General features: G+C 49.8%; 1 protein-coding gene across 1 annotated transcript in view; it reads left to right on the forward strand.

Moving 5' to 3' along the window:
• Window positions 1-22,526, forward strand: part of SAMD11 (sterile alpha motif domain containing 11) — a 162,547-nt gene that overhangs the window by 112,049 nt on the left and 27,972 nt on the right. The window contains 2 exon segments of the mRNA XM_033156273.1: window positions 3,838-4,008; window positions 14,957-15,104. Coding sequence (XP_033012164.1) covers window positions 3,838-4,008; window positions 14,957-15,104 — 319 coding nt within the window.

Raw genomic sequence — 22,526 nt, forward strand, 5'->3', positions numbered from 1 at the left:
CAAGGAGAGTTCTTTCACTTCCTATGTGATCCAATAGACAGGAATGTTCACACTGCTCTAATTCTCAATTTCTGTGCCAGGTGCAAACTGGGGTTTGTGGGTCTTGGTAGTAGTGCACCAGATTGGATGCTGCGGTGGGGGGTGGGTAGGCAGGTCACTGCAGGATTGCCAAGCAAGAGCAGCTGAAGCCTTCTGATGATAGGGAGGACTAGCAACCTGCTTTCTCCTTAATCAGTTGTTCACAACAATCCAAAGTTCTGTTCCTGAATCCAGGTTGCCTTTCTGTTTTGGTTCACTTCAGGTGGCCAATAAGGTCTCCCATGCCCTCTTCTCCTGTATGTGAAAACTTTTTAGGTTCAGGGCTGACGAATGGACAGAGGGCTGAGGAGCATACTTCCTCTGAGAGTGAAGGGAGAACACAGCCATTGTGCCTTATAGCCATTGATCCAGTTGGTGGCATCCACCACATCTAGCGGTAGTTGGTTCTATTGTTTAACTATGCACTGTGTGGCCTATTTTAAGGAATAAGCTACTTCGTATAAATCTTCAGTAGACTCTTAGATAGGGAGGCACTTATAGGAGTGAAAATAAGAGTCCAGCAGCTGGATCAAGCTGAAGACCCACCTAATCCAGCATCCCACTCTCACAGTGTTCTCACATTTGGGGGGTGACGGGCCAGTTAAAGGTGCTGGCAGAGTTCACACACCGCTGTCACGTGAGCGGGAATGCCTCCGAGCGGCATCTGTGCGCCAGGCAGAGCAGAAGGCCAGGGCAGCTGCTGCCGTCTCGTTGCGCCCTCTGAGTGGCTAAGCCAGAGTCCTGATGTCACACCTGGAGACGTCTGGAGATTTGATGGGATCAAGCGCCTGACTTTAACCCACCAGCACTAAAGACCAAAGCAAGACAGGGCTGAGATGGGTGGCAGAGTGGGAAATCTCCCTTGGGTTCTTTCACACATCGCATCCTAACTCCCCCACCCACCTACCCCAGCCTTTCTCTGCACTTTGCCTCTCTCCACCTTGCACCTGAAATCTTCTCTGGGACAGATTCCTCCTCTGCACCCACCGTCTTTTTCTCCAGCTGAAAGCAACAACACAATCGAAACCTCCAGTGATTTCCCCCTCCCCAAATCCTGGCTTCCTCCCCCCCTGCCAAGCTTTGGCTCTGAGTGGTGGGGGGAACAGCAGAGTTGAGACAGTTGGTGCATTTCTGAGCTTTCTCTCCAGGGAGCCAAGTGGGCGGGCAGGCGTGGGAGGCCTTGTCATTCAGCAGCAGGGAGCGGCGGCGGATGGCGGCAGCAGGAATAGAAAGAAGGGGAATTCCAAAGCTGCGGCTGCTCCCCCTTCCTTCCCTGGGGTGTAGACCACCTGCTCCACCATGGGCAAATCTCCCTTTGTGCGCTTCCCTTCTTGGCCACCCCTCCTCGTTCCTCTCCAGAGTCAACAGGTCTTCACGGCTTTTAGTGCCAGGTGCAGGTTGAAGTCTTTAAGTTCACAGTGCTGGTGCATAAAGCCCTTCTACAGCTTGGGACCAGGATATCTGAAGGGCTGTCTCACCCCTTCTATACCCAGTTGATCACCACAGTCTGCAGATGAGGGCCTCCTGCAGTTCTTAGGAGTTCCATTCCACACAGCGCTGGAATTGGGCTTTTAGTGTGGTGGCACCTGCCCCTTGGAATTCCCTCCTGTTAATTATTAGACAGGCACCATTTTTCTGTGGTCTTTTCAACTCCTGCAGACCTTCCTCTCTTCCAACAAGCCTTTTTTACATTTCACCCCACCCCCACCCGACTCTGTTGGAATTGCTTTAAGATGTTTTATTTATTTTATCATTTGTGCATTTGCCACTCTGGGCTCCTTTTGGGAAGAAAGGTAGGATACACATTTAAATGATGGCGATGAAGGAGCAATAGCATTTTTCAGTGACATCGTTCCCTGGGCTCCTAATGCTATGTGCATCAAGTCAAGGCGGAGATTTCTCATTCTGCTGCATGAGAAGCCAGGCACCTCTGGTTTATGGAGTGGGCCCCTTGGTGGAGATGCACTTCGTAAAGATACAATTTCCTTTCATAACTTTTCAAGTGTCCTGACATAACGGGAGTGTAGGAATTAGACTGGGTCTGCACCATACATTTAAAGCTCACATATTTCTTCAAAGAATGCTGGGAACTGTAGTTTGTTCAGCATGCTGGGGGTTGTAGCTTTGTGAGGGTGTGAACTAGAGTTTGCAGGATTCTTTTGTGCGGGGGTTAGAAGCCATGTGCTTTAAACATATGGCATGTATGAGAGAGAGGCACTGGAATCTGCCAGTGAGGCAAGGGGCACTGGCTAATGAAGACAGAGAACCAAGTGTATTGGCTTTGCCTCATCTTCCAACCTTGTTTCGTCCAGACCAGGCATAGGCAACCTTCGGCTCTTCAGATGTTTTGGCCTACAACTCCCATGATCCTTAGCTAACAGGACCAGTGGTCAGGGATGATGGGAATTGTAGTCCAAAACATCTGGAGAGCCGAAGGTTGCCTATGCCTGGTCCAGACATTCTTGGACTCCATCAGCCCCAGCCAATATGACCCAGTGATCAGGGGTGATGGGAGGTGAAGTCCAGCTGTGTCCAGAGAGCCACAGGTCATCTAGCCCTGCACCAGAAGAAGGCAGGGTTGTGACAGTGGTGTCTTTTACTCCAACCGTAAGCCAGCTCTGTTAAATACTTCCTAGAAAGGCAGAGTATAAAATGTTAGGAAATTAATGAATGCCCCCACAATGGCACCACACACCCTCCTTCCGCAGCAAAGATGTGATGCCCTTTGGAAGAGTTTGTCAAAAGCTGCCCATCAGGATGTACACACTCACTGTGGTTTGGGGGTTGTTGTTGTTGTTGTTTTTGTTTTTGGAGACTTGACGCATTAAAAAAAAACAAGTAAGAGGGTTTTCTCTGCATCTGCCTGGTCATCACCTCCCATGAGTAGCCTTCTCTGAGTGTGGGCCAGGAGGGCTCTGATCTCAGAAGCCAGCTGCTTCGGTGCCCGTCCCAACACATGGATACAGGACCCAAGGCACAATCAAAGCAGTTCCTTAATAGATCTGATGGGAGCTCTGCAGCATGCACACCCGTGCATTTGGGGGGGCCACCCTCCCCAACTCACTTGCTGCCTTTGCTCACCCCACCCCCACCCCCCCACCGCAATGTTACCACTGATGTTGGGAGTTCCTCTGGAGTAATGAAAAGCTTCAGCCCGTGGGGATGATCAGAGATAAAACGGTGTTGGAGGGAAGCTGCCAAAACAAGAAAATGGTAATTACTGTTGAGCTTTGCTTACAGTAAACAAATGTCTCCAGGCCTGGTTTTTTAATCTTCCACTGTGTGCTGCAGCAAGAACCTGGAGGCACCTTTGCTGTTTCAGGGTGAGGTGGGGAAACGGGTGGCAGAAATAGTTGGGAGCCAGAGATGCGCTGATTTTTATCTATGGGTGCCTCCAGAAGTCCTTTTCCTTGGCCATTCATGGTGATTAATGATGGTTATTGGGGCAATTATACATGATCCTTATTTTCAGTGCCATTTTAATAGAATCACAGAATTTTTAGAGTTGGAAGGGACCCACAAGGGTCATCTAGTCAAACCCTCTGCAGACGGCCATACAACCTCTGTTTGAAGGTAGTCCGTTCCGTGGATGAATAGCTGTTAACATCAGAATGTTCTTCCTAATGTTTAGTCAGATTAAATGAGGAGGGGGGAGAACCAAGCCCACCACCCTGAGCTCCTTGGAGGAAAAGGTGAGATAGAAACGCAACAAATGAATAAATACACACCCTCTTCATGTTTCATCTTTTCTCCTCTCAGAAAATTCACACACTCCCTTGTTGGAGGGCGCCGTGACTCAGATGACCCCCGAGGAGCATTACAGGAGGATGATGTCCGCCCTCAACGAGCATGGCACCTTCGAGGAGCAGCAGCAACAGCAACAGCGCCTCTACCAGTTGGCCAACAGCATGGCAGTCCCTAGCCATAGTGGTGAGGACCCCCTTTCGTTGTCTTATCATGAGAGTGCCTGCCTGGAGCTTTGAGCCACTTCTAACACCCCTTGGGAAGCTTATCCTGGAGCCTCACGAAAGAGAACACTGGGAACGGCCCCTTAAAGGCAGTTTTCCCAAAACCACTTGAGTTTCCCCAGGCAGTGCACATCAGTCACTGCGGGACATAGGAAGCAGCCTTACGTTGAACCAGACCATTGGACCATCTAGCTCAATGCTGTCTGCACTAGCCAGCAGCAGCTCTAGGGTTTCAGGCAAGGGACATTCCTAGCCCTACCTGGAGATGCCAGGGGTTGAACCTGGGACCTTCGGCATGTAAAACAGATTCTCAGCATAAACAACACACCGAGCTGGACAGATCAACGGTGTGACTGAGTATAAGGCAGCTTCATTTCTGTGTCTTAAGGGAAGGGCCGTGGGTCACTGGTAGAGCAATTGCTTCGCAAACCAAATTCAATCCCCACCATCTCCAGTGCAGACCAGAGGTGGGAAACAATTTTCAGCCCAAGGGCTCACTTCCTCTTTTTTTTAGCAGCCTTCCCAGGTGCCACATGCCAGCGTTGGAAAGGTGGGGTGGGAAGCAGAGGAAAAAGTGAGCGGAGCAATGCATGCAGATTTTTACCTTTGTGCAGCGGGCTCATTTTCTGCACACAGTTCATCTACTAGTTCAGCCTCCATTCAGCCAGTGTGAGAGGCACGTCAGTGTTAAAGGGCTCATTCCAGCCAGGCAAAAACAGTGCAAAGCATGTTGGTGGGGGCTGGGTAGAGAGGATTGGGGGAGGCAAATTTGGGCCTGAAGTTCTTCACCCCAGGTGCAGACAGTTCTGAGCTAGATGGACCCTGATTTTAACTCAGCCCGTTTCTGCATTGGGACTTAAAAGTTATCTGCCTCTGTATGGATGATGTTAGCTGGGTTCTTTTGAAACAGCAGTTTCTCACCTGGTGTTTTGCTGGATCAGAAACAGCTGGGTGAGGCATCCAGCCTCTTTAACTCAACCCAGGTCTTGAGATAGGGAGATCAGGGGTGGGATAGAGGCGTTGCAAGGAAGGAAATGGTCTCCTTATGGTGGACCCTTCATTGACAGATCGTTCTTCCTGGAATTCTCCCTTTAATGCAGGGATGGGGAACTTCTGTGCCTCCAGATGTTGCTGGATTTCAGTTTACATCAACCATAATGGGATGGGCAAATGGGAGTCTTGGGCAGATGAGAGTTCGACTAATAAAGGGTTTCCCACACCTGCCTTGTAGGTAGGGGCCAGAGAAGGCATTGCCTTGCATTCCGCCCTGCCACTTGCAGTGCTGCTTCCATTCAACTACAGTTTGCCTTCTGCCCAAAACAACATTATTTATATCGCAGTTGAATTTTTTTGTAACTAATTGCATAAATTGCATAATTATTGAGTCCACCAAAACCAGTAGCCTGCAAAAGGCTTGCTCTTGTACCTGTGCATCACCTGGCAACCGTTCTCAACTTGCATTGGCAACCAGGCAAGCAACTATTCAGAGGGCTGACTCCAGGGCAGAACTGGATGGCTAAGGGGATATACTCCCTTCCATCTCTCACCCTGGAATAGCAGAAGCTCCCTGGGAGAAATAAGCTCAGTGAGAGCAAGTATAAATTTTATTCCTGCCAGCACAAAGCACTGATTATCTGCGGGCACACCCAGTGGCACCAACTAACCTTTAATAATTTAGGAGCCTTTTTTTTTTTTGCTTTAATTGCTTGTCTCTCCTTTCCTCCCTTCCTTCCTTCCCTCCCACCCCCACTTGCACATGCCGTTCTCCATCTGCATCAATCCTCACATTCTCCATTTCTCCCGCGCCTGGAACTGCCGTCCCCTGTAGCATCCGTGTGTCAATCACTCTTGATTTCCAAACCGTCAAGAGAGTGTAGCGTTGTAAATAACACATCCTCTGCATGTCTGCGCGGGCAGGCGGTGGGTTAGGGGGAGGCAGGGCTGTTGCTGGAAGAGAGAAGGAGGGGAGGGAGGAGGCGGGAGTGGAGGAGGGTTTGGGTGGATAGTTGCGGTCATTCAGGATCAATGCCGCTCTTGGAATTGGCAGCGCATCAGGCTTCTAAATTGCAGCCCCCTGCAATAAAGCACGGCCGGCCTTTTTCAGATAATTAATTTATAAACATTGGGGGTGCAGTCATTGGCTGGAGAAAATTCTCTGGGCTTTTCAGCGTGAGAGATCTGGTGGGGCTTGATGTTCTCTTTTTCTTTCAGGGCCGGGGGGGGGGGGACCTCATTTTAAAAATCATTTAGAGAATCTGTGTTTGTGTTGTATTTATTAGGTTTGCAATATTTAATAGTGTAATCGGAGGTTGTTTCCAATGCTAGTCCTACTCAGAGTAGACCCAGTGTGTGTGTGTGTGTGTGTGTGTGTGTAAAAATATATATATAGAACATTGTGAAATGCTTTTCAATATTATTAGTATGATTAATAATTAAGTAATTTGGGTGGTATCTGATGCTAGCCCTATTAGAGTAGACCCACAGAGGTTGATGGGCATGACTGGCTTAAGTGCATTATAATTTCAATAAGCTGCACTGTGTAGGACTTAGCTGGAGACAGCTCTGTGGTGGTGTTTTTGAATGTATAATGAGATACTGTGCATGCAGATTTACTCAGACATAAGCCCCGTTGAATCCCAGGTAAGAGGGTATAGGATTGCAACCATGATCTGCTTAAAAAGGTGCTACTTGTGAACCAGGCAGCAGGGGTGGGTTTTTTTTTTAAGACAGTTTTTAATGCAAGTGCTTTTAAAGACAGGTTGCAGTCTCTACCATCAAAGAGGCATCCATCCTTCTTCATACACCAGGACAGAATGCCTCTTCCAAACTGGGCCAGCTCTTCCATTAGGTGTCTACCTCATGCAGCCAGTTCTAGGAATTCAGACCAGCACTGAGTGTTGCTGGAGTCTAGAGCTGTGTGTGGTGCCCTGAATCTCCTAAGTGAGGTTTCTGCTCTCGGGTCCACTGATGGGGGGAGAATAAGGCTACCAATGGCTACCAGCACTGCTGTTTCACTCAGGTCCAGGGCTTCCCATTGGGGCACCTGGTGGCCACTGTGAGAACTGGATGCAAAACTAGATGGGCTTTCCCCTCTCCTCCCCATTTTTATCCTCTCAACGACCCTTTTTGCTAGGTAGGTAAGTGGGTGGCTGGAGCAAAGTCACCCAGTCTGAGGTTCCTGCCTGAGTGGGAATTGAACACTGGTCTCCCAGGTACTAACCCAACATCCTAACCACCAAACCACATGCAGGGTCTCTGCAAGCCAAGGCTGTGAGTGGGCAGGCTTGTCCCCTCCCCGCCCCCCATTTCATGTTCTCGAGTCCTTCATGAGATGCTCAGAAAAGGTGACGTTTACATGATCTCTCACCTCTGGGCTCAGCCAGGAGGAGCTGGTGAGAAGTCCTGGAGTATTATTACTCAGGAGATCCCACAAACTCTCCTTGTCTCATCTCCTTGCAAACCCATTCTGGCATCCTGGGGATAAAGGCATCAAATGGTGGTGATAAATAAAGCATTGTCTGCTTCCTCCAAAGTTCTTGGTACAAACTGCTGCCAATTAGTGATTGCTAATTACCTGGCTGTGGAAGGATTACTGCTCCTGCTTTAGAAAAGGAGGGAAGGGCTTAGCTGCCTCAGCTTCGTGGCCTCTGCTGAACATGGATACAAATGTAGGAACTCTTGTTTGTTTGCTTGTTTGTTTTATTCAATTCCATTTGCGAATCACTTCCCTTAATACCTCAAAGCAGTTTTGCAGTAAACAAAACAAAACCAAAAATAGCAAAAATCATTTCCATATGTAAAAATGTTTCCATATGTAAAAACAATTCCATCTATACAACAATTAAAGAACAATTTTGTATATAAAACAATTACAAATCCAGTATGTTACAGATTGGGATAAAGATCTCCTCTTTCAGAGGCTTGTTGAGAAAGGATGATCCTTCAGTGTGCACCCAAGTCTGTCTGTCTGTATTCCGGGAGGGATTTCTAAAGTTTCGGTTCTGCCCCTCTGAAGGCCCGATTCCTACATCATATGGAACAAACCTCCTGATACGATGGAACCTCATAACGGGTTGGGTATATAAGGAGTGAGAAGCTCTTTCAGGTATCCTGATTCCAAGCGTTATAGGGCTTTGTATACCAGTAAGGTAAAAGGTAAAGGACCCCTGGATGATTAACTCCAGTCAAAGGCAACCATGGGGTTGCGGCGCTCATCTCGCTTTCAGGCTGAGGGAGCCGACGTTTGTCCACAGACAGCTTTCCAGGTCATGTGGCCAGCAGGACTAAACCACTTCTGGTGCAACAGAACACCGTGATGGAAACCAGAGCGCACAGAAATGCCATTTACCTTCCTGCCACAGCTGTACCTATTTATCTACTTGCACTGGTGCGCTTTTGAATGGCAGGAGCTGGGACAGAGCAACGGGAGCTCACTCCGCCGCAGGGATTCGAACCACTGACCTTCCAATCAGCAAGCCCAAGAGGCTCAGTGGTTTAGACCACAGCACCACCCACCCGTGTCCCATGCATGCATACCAGTACTAACACCTTGAACTTAACCTGGGAGCTAATTAGCAGATAGTAAAAATTATCACTGTGTATAAGAAACAAGGGGTGTGTGTGTTCTATGGTGGGGTACAGAGTATGTGCAGAGCATGACTAGGAGTACTATTTCAGGGGAAGGAACAAAGATTTCAGTGCTTCAGGCAAGATGTCATACCAAGATTAGTGAATCTGCTCTTGGAGAGACCCTCTTTTGTGGAAACCTGTGTGTCTAGAGGCATACAACCTTTGGGTGGTATTGCTTTCCTGTCCAACTTTGGGGAGCTTCGTGGTGGCCTCTGTCTGGGGATGCTGCACTATATGGATCTGTGCTCTGATCAAGTCAAACTGCTCTTTTTTAAGTCTGAGGTTTTAATCTCAAGTTCTTGGGTTGAAGATTTTTCAATGAAAAACAGCAGTTGAAATTGCGTAGGATAGCCTTAACCAGGCCAGACGTGGTTGGACTCTTTAACGCCCATCAGCACCTGCCAGCATCATAGGTGATAGAAGTTGTAGTCTAGCCACACCCAGAGGGCTGGAGGAGGGTGCTGAAAAACAGTAGAGGCTCTCTCTCACCATCTCCAGGTGTGACCATTTTCTTTCCACTTTACTGACAGGGAAATCAAGACTGGGTGCACACACATGGCTTGTCTGAAGCCACTAATATGTTGGGTGCAATTTTATTTATTTTAAAAGAAAGAAGTCCATAGTCCTGCTTATACATTCTTTTATGTTTTGGGCCAGTGTGTGTGTGGGGGGGGAGTATCTTCTTGCCCTACCTGGAGATATTGAGGCTCAAACCAGGATCCCCTGCATGCAGAGCACATGCTCCTACCACTGAGCTAGTCTGTGCGCACGCCATACATTTAAAGCATGCAGATTCCCCCCAGAGAATCCTGGGAACTGTAGTTTGTTAAGAGCACCAGGTGTGGTAGGTCCGTGAGACACAAATGATAGTTCCCAGGGTTCTTTTGTCGCTGTGAAAAATCTACCTGCAAATCTCGGGCTTCCCACACAAATACATATTTCGCTCCAGCTTTTTATCAGGTTTATGTCTGTGATTCACCCCAATCCTTCTCTCTCTCTCTCTCTCTCTCTCTCTCTCTCTCTCTCTCTCTCTCTCTCTCACACACACACACACACACACACACACACTGTCTTCATGCCTGGAATTCCCTGCATATTCAGAGAGACTGAGCCACAAGAGCCACCCAAGGCAGATGCTTCTTCCAGTCCCGCTAGCAGATGCCAAACCACCGCCTCCCCCACCTCCCTTTCCTGTCTCTCTCTCTCTCTCCTCTCCTCTCCTCTTTCTCCCTTTCCCCGCCCAAAGAGCCTTGCAGCTTGGAAGCCGAGCTCCAGGGATGGTGCAGACGGACATTGGTCAAGGCAGACTTAGCGTGGCAAGAGCGATATATAGACGGCCAGGGCCGCTGGGATATAAATAAATCCCAGCCAGGCTGAGCTACTAGAGCAAGCAAAGGCAAGCTGTTGCATTGGGGCGGGGGGGGGCGAGGAGTGAAGAGAGAGAAGCCCCAGCAGACGGGTGAGTTATTACCAGCCGCTCCGGCTGCATCCTCTGCTCAGAGGGCGTGCAGGAGGGGAGAGAGCAGCCGAGAAGGACTTGAAAGGAAGTCTTGGTGGCTGAGGTGGTGACGGGCTGTAGGAAAGCGATTGAGCCAGCAGTGCAAGTCTGCAAGACAAGCAGGAGGTAGGTGCCGGCCAGTCGAGGCAAGCAGACAGAAAGGTTCAGAGCTGGTTGTCTGTGGCCTGGGCAAAGGCCCAAGTCTGACCTGGAAGCTTTTATAACCCTGCCAGGCTGGGGCAGAGGGAGGGAGAACCAATAGGCTGCTTCCTGCATAGGTGGAGTTGCCTTGGAGACGGTTGCCTTTTAGCTCCACAAACACTTGGACCTAATGGTGGCTGGTGCCCCATTTCCTCTAATGGACCAGCCTCCACTGAGCCAAACCTCCATCACTTGAGACCTGGGGGTTCCTGGCATTGAGGCAGCATGGTAAAAAAAATGACTGTGCTTGGCATTTATGCACGGCCTCAAGTGTGTTCAGGCTTGTTTCACATACCACTGTCTTGGGAATCTTTGTAGCACAGGTAGGATGGTGGTGGTATCACCCCCCCCAACAAAAATAATAATAATTGCAGAGGCTGAAAGAAGAGTGGAGTGGGGGAACCTGTTGTCCTAGAGATGTTGTATTACTCCCCAGTGCTTATCAGCCCCAGCCAGCATGAGCAGTGGTCAGGGATGATGGGAGTTGAGAGTCCCAACAATATATGGAGAGCTACAGGTTCTCCATCCCTGGACTAAAGGCTCCTGGGAGCTGGGGAAACAGAAAGGAGGGTGCCTGCCATATCTCTGCATGAGTAGCTGCTCTGGAGAAGGGTTATCCCTTCTCCATTGTTTCTCCCAAGCAACTGGTATTCATTGGCCTCAGAGCCGTCTTAAGGGGATCTGCCGCCCTGGCGCGGCTATCCCTCCGGCGCCCCCGCCATGCCGCCTCTCCGCCGCCTCCCTCCCGCGCTTGCCGCCCCTTGGGAGGGGGGTGGGCGAGCGGGGGATGAGGGGCGTGGCGCTGGAGCAGCGCAGGGCTCTGCGCGCCCTTCCAGCGCTTCCGGGACGGGAGGCGAGGGCGGCTGGCTCGCGCTCCCGCGTGCATCCGGATGGCGCGGCGCAGCCGGGCGGCGCGGCTGGGCAGCTTGTGCTCCATCGGATGGGCGGCCGGCGGAGCGCGAGCTGCCCGGCTGCGCGCGGGAGCGCAAGCCGGCCGCCCTCGCCTCCCGTCCCGGAAGCGCTGGAAGGGCGCGCAGAGCTGTGCTCCTGTGCTCTGCTGGGCAGCCAGAGGGCGTGGCGTGGCCGGCCAGCTCCCTTGCCGGGAGTCAGAGGGCGCTGCCGGCAGGCGCTGCCAGCGGGGCTGGAGGACGGAGGCGCCCTCCAGGCCATTGCGCCCTGGCGCGCCGCGCCACCAGCCCCAATGGATGAGACGGCTCTGATTGGCCTCCTGCCTCTAAATGTGAATGTTCGATTTATCCCTCATTGCCAGTGGCTGTGAACTGGGCCAGTTTCCCCTTTTAAAGCCATCCTGGCCAGCGGCCATTGCTGCACCTTGTGGCAGTGTGTTCCATAAGTTAACTGTGATTCTGTTCACTTCCTGAGTTGGCGCTCAGTCTCCTTTAGCCGCGATGCCAAACTAAGCTCCTGGCAAGGAGATGATGATAAGGCTTACTGCTTTTTAAAAGATTACAGTTTAAAAAAATAAGTGGATGCGTCCCAGAAGGCGACTCCACCCGGGTCTGTGTGCTTGAGTGCCCATCCAGGTGTAAAGGAAAAAAACCCCAGGGGGGAAAGCAGGTGTCCTGTGCCTCCAGGTTGGACATTGCTACCATGCTCACTTGATGCAAGAAGCCAACCAGGTGGACTTCATAGAATGAGCATCAGTCCATCAACGATGGCTCTCAACTTTATGGTCTGGCAGGAAAACCCCTGGCAGAACGCACATTTGGGTTGTAAGACCTGTGTTGTCAAAACAACTGTTGTAGCTCCAGCCCATCTTCCCAGTGTAGAACGAGGATTGCAGTCTTCCTGCAAAGCTCAGCAGAAGCTTTTTCTTTGGGGGCTTACTCCAGACAGGGGTTGTATCCCCATGTTAGTCCTACTCAAAGTAGAGGTCGTAATTTCTGAATACCAGTTGCTGGAAAGCACAGGAGAGGAGAGCGCTCTTGCATTCAGGTCTTGCTTGAGAGATTCCCACGGGCATCTGGTTGGCCACTGTGAGTACAGGAGGCTGGACTAGATGGGCCATTGGCCTGATCCTGCAGGGCTCTTCTTACATTCGTAGACCTGTTGAAGGTAATGTACACAAGTAATTTAGGCCCGTTAATTTCAGTAGGGCTACTCTCCATAAAAGGGAGTTGCCTGCAACCTGGAGCAGGGTTGTCACAGTTGTGTTTTGCAACATATCATTAATGCAATAATAGTAAATTAGTGATGGATTTATACTGCATGTTGCTCTGATTAATTAGGCTTTCCCCCCAATGTGGATGCATTATTCCCGTCTGGGAGGGTGCTCTTGCTCTATAGCGCAACAAGAGCAGGACATGAAATCGAACAGGGGCATTTGTGGTCTGAAAAGGATTTCTGCAGGACGTTACGGGACATGCCCTGATTGGAAAAGAAGTAGTGTGTCTGCCCCAAAACATCTGTAGATGCAAAGCATAGAAAGCAGGGGGCACGTGTAACCGCCCCAATGACATAGCAGGAGCAAAGCATCATGAATGCCCACTAACAAAAAATTATTATTGAACAACTGATTGATTCTTTAACAAGTCTGTGGTTGTATAAGAAAACACTGATGGATTAAAACAAAATAAAAAAAATTCATTCCAGTAGCACCTTAGAGACCAACTAACTTTGTTCTTGGTATGAGCTTTCGTGTGCATGCACACTTCGAAAGCTCATACCAAGAACAAATTTAGTTGGTCTCTAAGGTGCTACTGGAAGGAATTTTTTATTTTATTTTGTTTTGACTATGGCAGACCAACACGGCTACCTACCTGTAACTGGAACTGATGGATTAGTTAGTTGATGCCTTCTTTCCACCTATCACCACTTACTGGGGGCCAGGAGCCCTGCAGTGTCCAAACCTCTTGCTCTGAGCAGCTTAGCAATGGTTGGATTTTTTTATTTTTTTTTGGTGGGGGGAGTGTAGACAGGATCCTCTCCAGAGCAACAAAGTGACTTGTTCTTTTCTCTGCCAAGCAGACACCCTCATCGTGGGTTTACCAGTAGTTTAGTTGCACAATTTGCTCTTGGGTTTTAAAGGCCCCCGTTTAGGCAGGAAACTTTTGACTGCTCCTATTTCAGCCAATAGACAACAGCTGGATTGCTCTGGCTGGAGATTCCCCCACCCCTGCTTCTCTCCCTGCACCTGAGTGTTGACTGGAAGGATTCTCTTCACTGTTGTCCACTAATTCTCTCTTAAGAGCTAATCCCCTTTAACGCTCTAGGGCTCTTGAAAGAGAGCACTGGAGACGCAGAGTTTCTTGTGGGGGAGGGGAGGGGGGTCGCAGCAACTAGGGAGACAGAAGGTTGTAGAATGGAGAACTGGCCAAGAAGGAGCCATAGGGAATTGGGGAGAGGATGGTGCAAGAATTTCTGCAAGGGTCCCCTAGATTTGCAAGGTTGGAAATGGAAGTAAGAGGGTCAGAGGATTTTTTTTATTTTTTATTTTGCATAAAGCAGGATAGGTTGGTAGTAGCATGGCCGTGGTGTGGGTGGCTGGGTTGTGCCTTGGGGCATCTTCCAGCTGCCTTGCAGCACTCCATGACAGATGCTTTTTGTGATCTGGGATGGAAGGTGGAGGCTTTAGGGTACTGGCTCCCTTCCCCGGGGCTGGGGGTGATGGCTGTGTTCCTTACTATTTTCTTCCTTTTTTCTTTGGTCTCCATCACCTTCTGTTTAATCTCTCAGCAGCTGCAGATGTTAGAGATTTGCAGGGCTCCCCCCCCCCCCCCGTCTTGCCAGCCCAGGAAGGAAGAAGGGAGGAAAAGAACAAAATTTGAGAGGCAGTCCAAGCACATGAGGTGCTTTTGGGTGGGTGGGGGTTTGTTTTCCATGAGTGCAGAAACAGCTTGTTTGGTGGCGAAGTGAATGCTGCTGGTGGGGAGGGGCACAACAACAGTTGTCAAATAGGCAGAATGGGGAGAGCCAGTTGCAATAGGTGCTGGGGCTCAAAGCTGGCCTGGCAGCTGCTCCCTATCTGCTCTGCAGATTTGAAGGCAGCCTAATTGTATGGCAAAGAGCCATAAAACTCAGCGTTGGAGCATCTGCTTTGCATGCAGAAGGGCACCAGGTTCAGTCCTCGGCATCTCAGTGCGACAGGCCAAAGCCTGTGGAACTTACTTCTGACTGAGATTAGGCAGGCACTCTCCTGGCTCAACCACAGGCGCATTAGAAAGATTTCCTTATTCCAGCAGGCATTTTAAGGTCTGTGTTTGGTTGAAGGAGCTATTTCCCCCCTGTATGGTTTATTTTTATGTACACCATTTAGACATGCAAATGATCAAGCAGATATATAACTGCCATATAATAGATATCCAGACCGGACCCATCCAAAACCACAGAGAGCTGCTGCCAATCAGTGCAGACAAACCTAAGCTAGATCTACCAATGGTCTTGGCTAGGTGAAAGGCAGCCTCCCAAGCAACTAGTTAGCGGCAAACAAAGTACTTTGCGTATGTTCAGAGACTCTTCATCACATGCCTGGAAGCAGTGCAGCCAGTTCACATCCAGGCAGGGTTGGGGCCACCATCTAGCACACCAGGTTACTTAGGGTTTTCTCCTCCTCCCTCCACAGATCTCCTCCGGGCACGGCAAGAAGTGGCAGCCGCCGCAGTGCGCAACCCCAGCACCATGGAAGCACACCTCTCTTCTGCCAGTAACTCATCCAGCCAGCGGAGGAAACAGGGGCTCCCTCAGCACCGGGATTCACACTTCACAGAGAGGTACATTGCAACCTTTATGGTGCCTGTGTCTCTTCCCCACCCATCTACCCACTTCCTTTTCTGGCTCATGGCACATGCCCACCCAGTTGAAATTTGTTTTGGCATGCTGGCAGGTGGGGGTTCCTTGAACTACTTGAGGCTGTAAGTAGCACATGCAGGGTGTGGATCACTGGTAGACCGGAATCGAAATCAAGGGCTGGTGTGAATCCTGACAGTGGACTAGGGCCCAGTTTGCTCATTTGTTTGTTTGTTTTAAGTATGTTTACCCCACTCTCTGGTTGACCAAAAAAAAGTTCCTAGGCAGTGGCCCACAGCAACCAGGAGTAATTTGGTAATCTGAAAATTCACTACACAAAGGGGGGGGGGAGCAACCAAGCTCATCTCTCCTCTAGCAATTGCATGTTGCTCTTGGAAAGTGTTGGAAGTTAGAGGTACAGCCATGAGGGCAAAGGCACTTTGAGGGTCACCGGATGCTTCCTTGCTGTGGGATTTCTTTGGGTTTTCTGTCTAACTTGGCCTAAGTATGGTTTGAATCCTGAAGCAGAAGGATAGGAAGAACATAGCTTCACACCTGTTTTGCATGCAGGAGGCCACAGGTTCACTCACTGGCATCTCCAGATAGTGCTGGGAGAGGCCCCTTGCCTCAGTATTGCCAGCACTGACTGGCAGCGGCTTTCCAGGGACATTCGCAGCCTTACTTGGAGATGCCACTGCAGGTTGAACCCTGGGGCCTTCTGCATACACACAGCAGGTACTCTGGGTGGATCTGGGCAGGCAAAGTTTTTTGGATGGCTCTGAGAGAGGGGGAGGGAGGGAGGGAGAGGGAGAGAGAGTGCAGGGTGTGGGGGGATGTACTTTGCTTGACCTGCCCCATAACCACCCCCAAAGCAGGCAAAACATGCTGGAGACAGATCTGTCAGGAATGTGGATGTAGGGGCTGGCTTCAGCTCTGCCTGTCAGCAAGGAAACCTCACCAGCTCTGTGTGGGCTGGAAATCAGCCAGATGACTGGCTGAAAGATCACTTTGGTGGAGCCGGAGGAGGGGGGAGGCAGAATGCAAGGAGTATCTGAAATTGGCCTTTCTTGTCCATCACAGGTGGGCCATTTCAATTCCGGTTGTTTGCTTTGCTTCCAGCATCCGGACGGTATTTTGGTCGCGTGTGTGTATATTCCCCCCTCCCTCCAAACCCAAGAGCTGAGCTGCATTTAGGGAGATAGGGAACTGCGTCTCAGTAGCATCAACACTGACTGGCAGTGGTTCTCCAGGGTTACAGCGAAGTAACATTCCCAGACCTGCCTGGAGAGACCAGGATTTATACCTGGGACTTTCTTTGTGCAAAGCAGATGCTCTGCCACTGAGCTACGGACCTTAAGACATAGGAAAATAGAAAGCTGCCATATATTGAGTCAGCTCAGTAATGGCAACACTGACTGGCAGCAGATCTCTCAGGTTTCAGGCAAGGGTCTCTCTGATTCCTACCTGGAGGTGCTGGGGTTTCAACCTGAGACTTTCTGCATGCAAAGCAGGTGCTCTGCCTCTATGTCCTCCCTTATGACGAAGGAGCATAGGAGATGGACACAATCAGACCATGGGTCCATTTACCCCAGTATTCTTGACATTGGAGGGGGCAGATGTGTTTCCTAAACAGCTTTTCATCCAGGTGTTGACCAGCCCCAGGCCTGCTTACCTTCTTCAGCAAGCCTGCTGCCTTTAGCTGTTTGGGGAAGTTTTTAATGTTTGAAGTTTTATTCTGTATTTAATGTTCTGTTGAAAGCTGCCCAGAGTGGCTGGGGAAACCTAGCCAGATGGGCAGGATAGAAATAATAATAATAATAATAATAATAATAATAATAATAATAATAATAATAAATACAGCCTTCAAACCAGACACACTGGTGTTGTTTTAATGATAATAATAAATAATAAACTTTTTTTAATATCCCGCCCTCCCCGGCCAAAGTCTGGCTCAGGGCGGCTAACATCAGATACCACTATTCCCTCCTGTCCAAAGTGTTCTGTGTGGCCAAAAAGCTTGCTTCAAGGCTTTGATTTGGGGGCATTGGGGAGGCACATTGGAGACATAGTATATATGTCCTAGCTATAAAACACTTCCCCCCCCCAAAAAAATCATGGGAACTGTAGTTTGCTAACACGGCTGAGAATGGTAGCTCTGTGAGAAGCAAACTACAGTTCCCATGTATCTGTTCCCGTGTATCTGCAGAAGTGTGCATGCACACGAAAGCTCATACCAAGAACAAACACAGTTGGTCTCTAAGGTGCTACTGAAAAGAATTTTCTATTTTGTTTCGACTACAGTTCCCATGGTTCTTTTTTGGGCTGGGCGGTGTGCATTAACTTTATAGTGTGTACGCAGCCATTGAATTGAGGTGTTTAAAGGGTTAATTTTTCCTCCTGTTCCCACCCCGCCTTTTGGCAGGGTCCTTTTTTTTTTTTTTTTTAGTCAACAAGGTCAATCAAAGCTCCTTTTGTGTATGCCTGGACTCCCCCAAAGGGCGTGGGTGTTTGAAACTGCAGGTAGGCAGAGAATTGGGGGTGGGAATAGCGGTGGTTGGATGGCTGGGAGGGGGGCAGACAGAGTAGGGAGATGGGGAGGGGCAAGGCCCGTCCCCCAAGACTCTGGCTTGGAACAAAACTGCAGGTAGATTTATGGTCTCTGCCTTTCCCGGGAGTCAGGCAATAATGCATGTCGTGATGGGGGGGCACAGAAAGTGGGGGGTGGAATGGAAGCATCTTGGCATGGTGCTAAAATTCCATTTCAGCTTCCTGTCGAGAACCCGCAGGGATTAGGTCAGTTCACGGATGCAGCAGCGGCAAGAATAATTAGCCACTGAAGAATTCAGCCATTAGCTGGAGGGAGGAGGGAGGGAAGAAGAGGCCTAGCAGTGACTCGGGCTTCTTTTACGAAGGTGGCACTGCGGAAAAGAGGGGGTAACCAGGATATATCCCCCTCCATGCTAGGGCTGGAGAAGGGGGGGGGGAGTAAGGCAGTCAAACACAGGTACAAAGAGCTGCCTTCAGTTGAGTCCTACTCTGAGGAACTCAAGTTAGTCATGTTGATTTTAGTGGGACTGCTCAGAGTAGGACTTAGTTGGATACAACTACAGCTGGGTATTGGATACTCCTAATAACCACAGGAAGCTGCCCTTCACTCCTCTAGAATTGCACCATTCAGCCAGCCCAGCTTACGGCACCTGCAGCTACCAGGCCCCTTTAGTCTGCGACTGTTCTCATCAAAGACCCGTCCTTTCACAGCTCTTGTCAACCTGGAATCTGAATATAGCAACAGAGACTGAACTGGGTGATGGCTCTCTAAACCAATGCAAAATAAATGCCGGAGGGCTATGGAGCCATCTGCAGTATATACGAACAGCTCCCAAGTTTGGTCCCCAGCATGTTCAGGTAGGGCTAGGAATGTTCCCTGCCTGACACCCCAGAAAGCTTCTGCCAACCAATGCAGACAGTACTGAGCTGGATGATCCAGTGGTCCGACTCTGCATAAGGCGGCTTCTGGTTTGGCCCTGTTGGAAGTGCCCCACCCTGTCCCAGTAAAGTAGGGAGCACAATCTCATCCCCATTGCACCCATCCTTGTTACAACAATTCAGAATTAAAAGCAGCTAAAACAAATAACAGTCAGAGGAGTAGGGTGGGTACTGAAAACATGCACCACAGGTGTGAGAGGCCAGGGTAAAGAGGTGGATGTACACACGTTGGAAACAATTTAATGAAGGTGCAAGACAATATAATGAAGATGTCAAGCTTTGGGCTGCCACAGATAACTTCCTCTCCCAAGCCACTACAACCCCATAACTTCTGAGGTCAGTGGAACCACCAAGAGAGCCTCCTCTCTCGGCCCCCAAAAGACCTGTGCGATCTTTCAAATATTTGGGGACTCAGTCGTAAAAGACTTCAAATGCTAGCATGGTCCCAGAAACAAACTGGCAGCAAATTTTTGAGAAGCAGGGTGCAGCCTCGCAGTGGCTCTTTACCCTGTCTGTCTGTCTGCCTGCAAGCACATCCTAGAATTCAGCCCTCTCCAACTGCCCTCTTTCCTTCTTTGTTAAAAGGTGGCTCTTAAGCCTGCCGGGAGCTTGTGATTGGGGAAGAGGAGAGAGGGTTAAAAAATGCAATACACCGGGTTTTTAACGGTATAATGTGTAACCCCGTAATGACTTAAAGTATTGATTATTTGAAGGCCATTAGCGGTTATTGTTAAAGAAAAGTCAATACTTTTAAAGCCTCGTGAACCATTTGTCTCCTCTTAAAGGACATATCAAATTTAGCAACATGCAGTTAAAATCGCCTAATACCTTTGCACGCCAGCCGCTGACTAGTGTGTGTGTGTGTGTGTACACACACACACAATCATTACAAATGCTGATTTGTTTTCTTAATGCTAGTTTGTCAAATGTCATTGGGTGTGTACCCAAAACCGTACCCATTTGCCCTGTATTGATGGATGAATGCCCCCTCGGTTTTGCGATCATACAAATTACTACACCAGTTGTGGACCTATCACACTAAAACTCTCCACCACATCCTAAAGGTAGTGCTGTATTGCTATGGTCTGACTTTGACACACACACACAGATAATTGTGTCGGCTAAAAGGAGGGAGGGAATCTGAAATTCTGCACAAGAAGCTGCATTCTGTGTCCCTGTATATATAATGCAAACGGAAGAGATTTGCATAATTGCTCTCTACATGTTTTATTTTGCAGGTCTTGGTACTTTTCGATAAGTCATTCATTTTAGGGCAATTATAGGATTAAGGAGAAAAGGCCTGCCTCCTGTCACCTGGGAAAACCTGATGTAGCCACCCCCTGCCCCTTGACTTCTGGAGTTTTGGGCCATACACTTTTCAAGGCTTATCTTTTCAGCGATAAGGACTAGAAACTTGTGTGTGTCCCCCACCCCGACCGCCGTTTAATGACAGGTGATATTCTCAAGAAAGCTACCTTGTGCCAGCTACTTTCCTAGACTCGCAACATCCCATTCACAGACCTATGTTCAGTCTGTGTCCTTTTAATTCTTCCAAAACCTGTGCAGCCAGGGAGGGAAGGGAGGGGGGAACCCACAACAGCAACATAACTTTCTCCAGCCCCATGGCAACAGCTCCCCTCCCTCTTATCTTGCTGGCAATCACACCAAGCCCCAGAGTCACAGCCAATCAATGTGCCCTCAAAGAGACAGAAAAACAGGCTCTGCTGTAAATAGAGTCTGGAGCCAAAAAGTTCACACAGGAGAAGAGTCAAGATTCTGCCTTGCACAGAAGAGGGGAGTGAAGAATAATCCTAGCCAGAGCACCAATATCACTCTGACCCACTTCTTTTGGAATTACATTAAGTGTAGTCAAAATAACCTTTGATTTTATATCGGGGGGGGGGGGAAGGGTTGATGTGTCCAGTATTTATTTATAAGGTTTCTTACCTGCCCCCTCACCACAAAATCCCAGGGCAGGTTACAACAATAGAATCTGCAACTATGAGAACAGATTAAATCATTGCAGTTCAGAAGAGATGTACAACAGTTCCATGTGGAACAGAACAGTTTAAATCAGGGGTCAGCAAGCTTTTTTGGGGGGTGGGCTGGTTCACCGCACCACAAACCTCCTGGTGGGCCAGAGTGCATGTGCATGCACGCATACAGCAGAGGGGGCATCTCTCCTGTCGTCCTGCCTACCTAGGGTGCTGCCAAGATGCAGAGGTTGGTGGCCGCGGCGGCAGCAGCAGAGGAACGAGCAGCTCAGAAGGGCTGCTTTCAGGCTGCTCGTTCCTCCGACGACGGCGGCAGAGGCGGAGAAGGAGGAACGAGCAGCCCAAAAGGGCTGCTTTTGGGCTGCTTCTTACGACGGCAGCCTCTGCCACTCGCAAGGGCAGACACAGGAGCCGCGCTTGGCAGAGCGGCGGCATGAGGGACAACTGCAAACAGCTTGCTCTGATGAGGGGCTGCTGGAAATGCGCTCTGCCAGCTCAGCCCAGCTCCCGTCCTCCTCTTGGCCACGCACAGCCGCCACTCAGCCCATTGGCCAGGGCCTCAAACCTTAACAGGCGATTTGCTGCACTAGGAGGAGGGAGGGAGGAGGTTCCGCTGCGGTGAGGGAGAGGCGGGAAAATGTCAGCGGGGGGGAAATGGCACCCATGCCGCGAAAGAAAACACCACAGAATCCCAACGCCGATCCATGGAAGCGGCCATGGGCTGGTTCCGGGAGGCTCGTGGGCCAGAAGCGGCCCACGGGCCTTAGGTTGCCGACCTCTGGTATAAATTGAGCAAAAGAAGCAGGTCTGGCAAAACAAAAACACCATAACTGCCAAAGGCCAGGATAAAGAGGTGCCTATTCAGCAGAAGGCAAAAGATGCAATGTATACAGTTTCGGAGCTGGGATTCCCTGCACTTCTGCAGGTGGCGGAACCATAAATAAGCCCCCCCCCCCGCCGTTTATGGCACCCAAGGGGGTTGCTAAGACAGGAGACAGTCTGTCAGGTATTAGGGCTCCAGATGCATGAGTGCCTTGAATTGGGCCTGGAAATTCAGCTGTTTTAAAGCAGAGAGTGTATTAGTTCTAAACGGAGCCCCAGCCAGTAACCTGGTCATTGCATTTTGGACCAGTTGAAGTTTCTGAGTTGTCTTCAAGGGCAGGCCCTACATTGCAGTAGTCTAGCCTGGAGGTTACCATGGCCAAGTTATCTATCCAGAAGGGGGCATAGCTAGTGACGATCATCGCTACATCCAATTCTAGTGACCTTCAATTTTTCCACCTCTGTCCATTTCCCCAGTTTCTATGGGAGTTGTTGTTTCAGCAGTGAAGCTGCTCAGAGTGAAAACTTAGATGGAAGTGGAGGCACCACCCTAAATAGGGTTTGGAAATATTTCTCTCTGAAACTGGAGAGCCACTGCCAGTCAGTGTTGACAGTGCATGCATGACTCAGAACATCCCTTGCCTTAAACCCTGGATAGCTGTTGCAAGTCAGTGCAAACAGTCCTGGGCTAGGTGGACCAACTGAACTGACTCCGTATAAGGAAGATTCTCATGTCTTAAGGGGAGAGCTCAGGGGTAGGGCACCTGCTTTGCATGGAGAAGGTCCCAGGTTCAATCCCTGGCATCTCCGATGGCTGGAACCCTGGAGACCCACTTCCTGCCAGTGTAGTCAGTATTGAGCTAGGTGGAACCAGAGGAGCCTGACTCTGTCTAAGGCAGCTCCCTGCATTCCTCTGATACGGGAGGCGAGGTGTTTCATTGGCAAACGGTAGGGTGGGAGGAGTCAGATGGAACCAAAAGACAGGCCTAATAGAAGCGGAGGCTTGTTCCTGGCAGAAGGTGCACTTGGCAAAGAGGCACACAGATGGGGATGGGAAAGGGGGAGATGGAGTTGGGGTGAGCAGCAGGCCCTTGCCGGATGTGC

Source organism: Lacerta agilis, chromosome 8, assembly GCF_009819535.1.
Source record: "Lacerta agilis isolate rLacAgi1 chromosome 8, rLacAgi1.pri, whole genome shotgun sequence".
Taxonomy (NCBI): Eukaryota; Metazoa; Chordata; class Lepidosauria; order Squamata; family Lacertidae; genus Lacerta; species Lacerta agilis.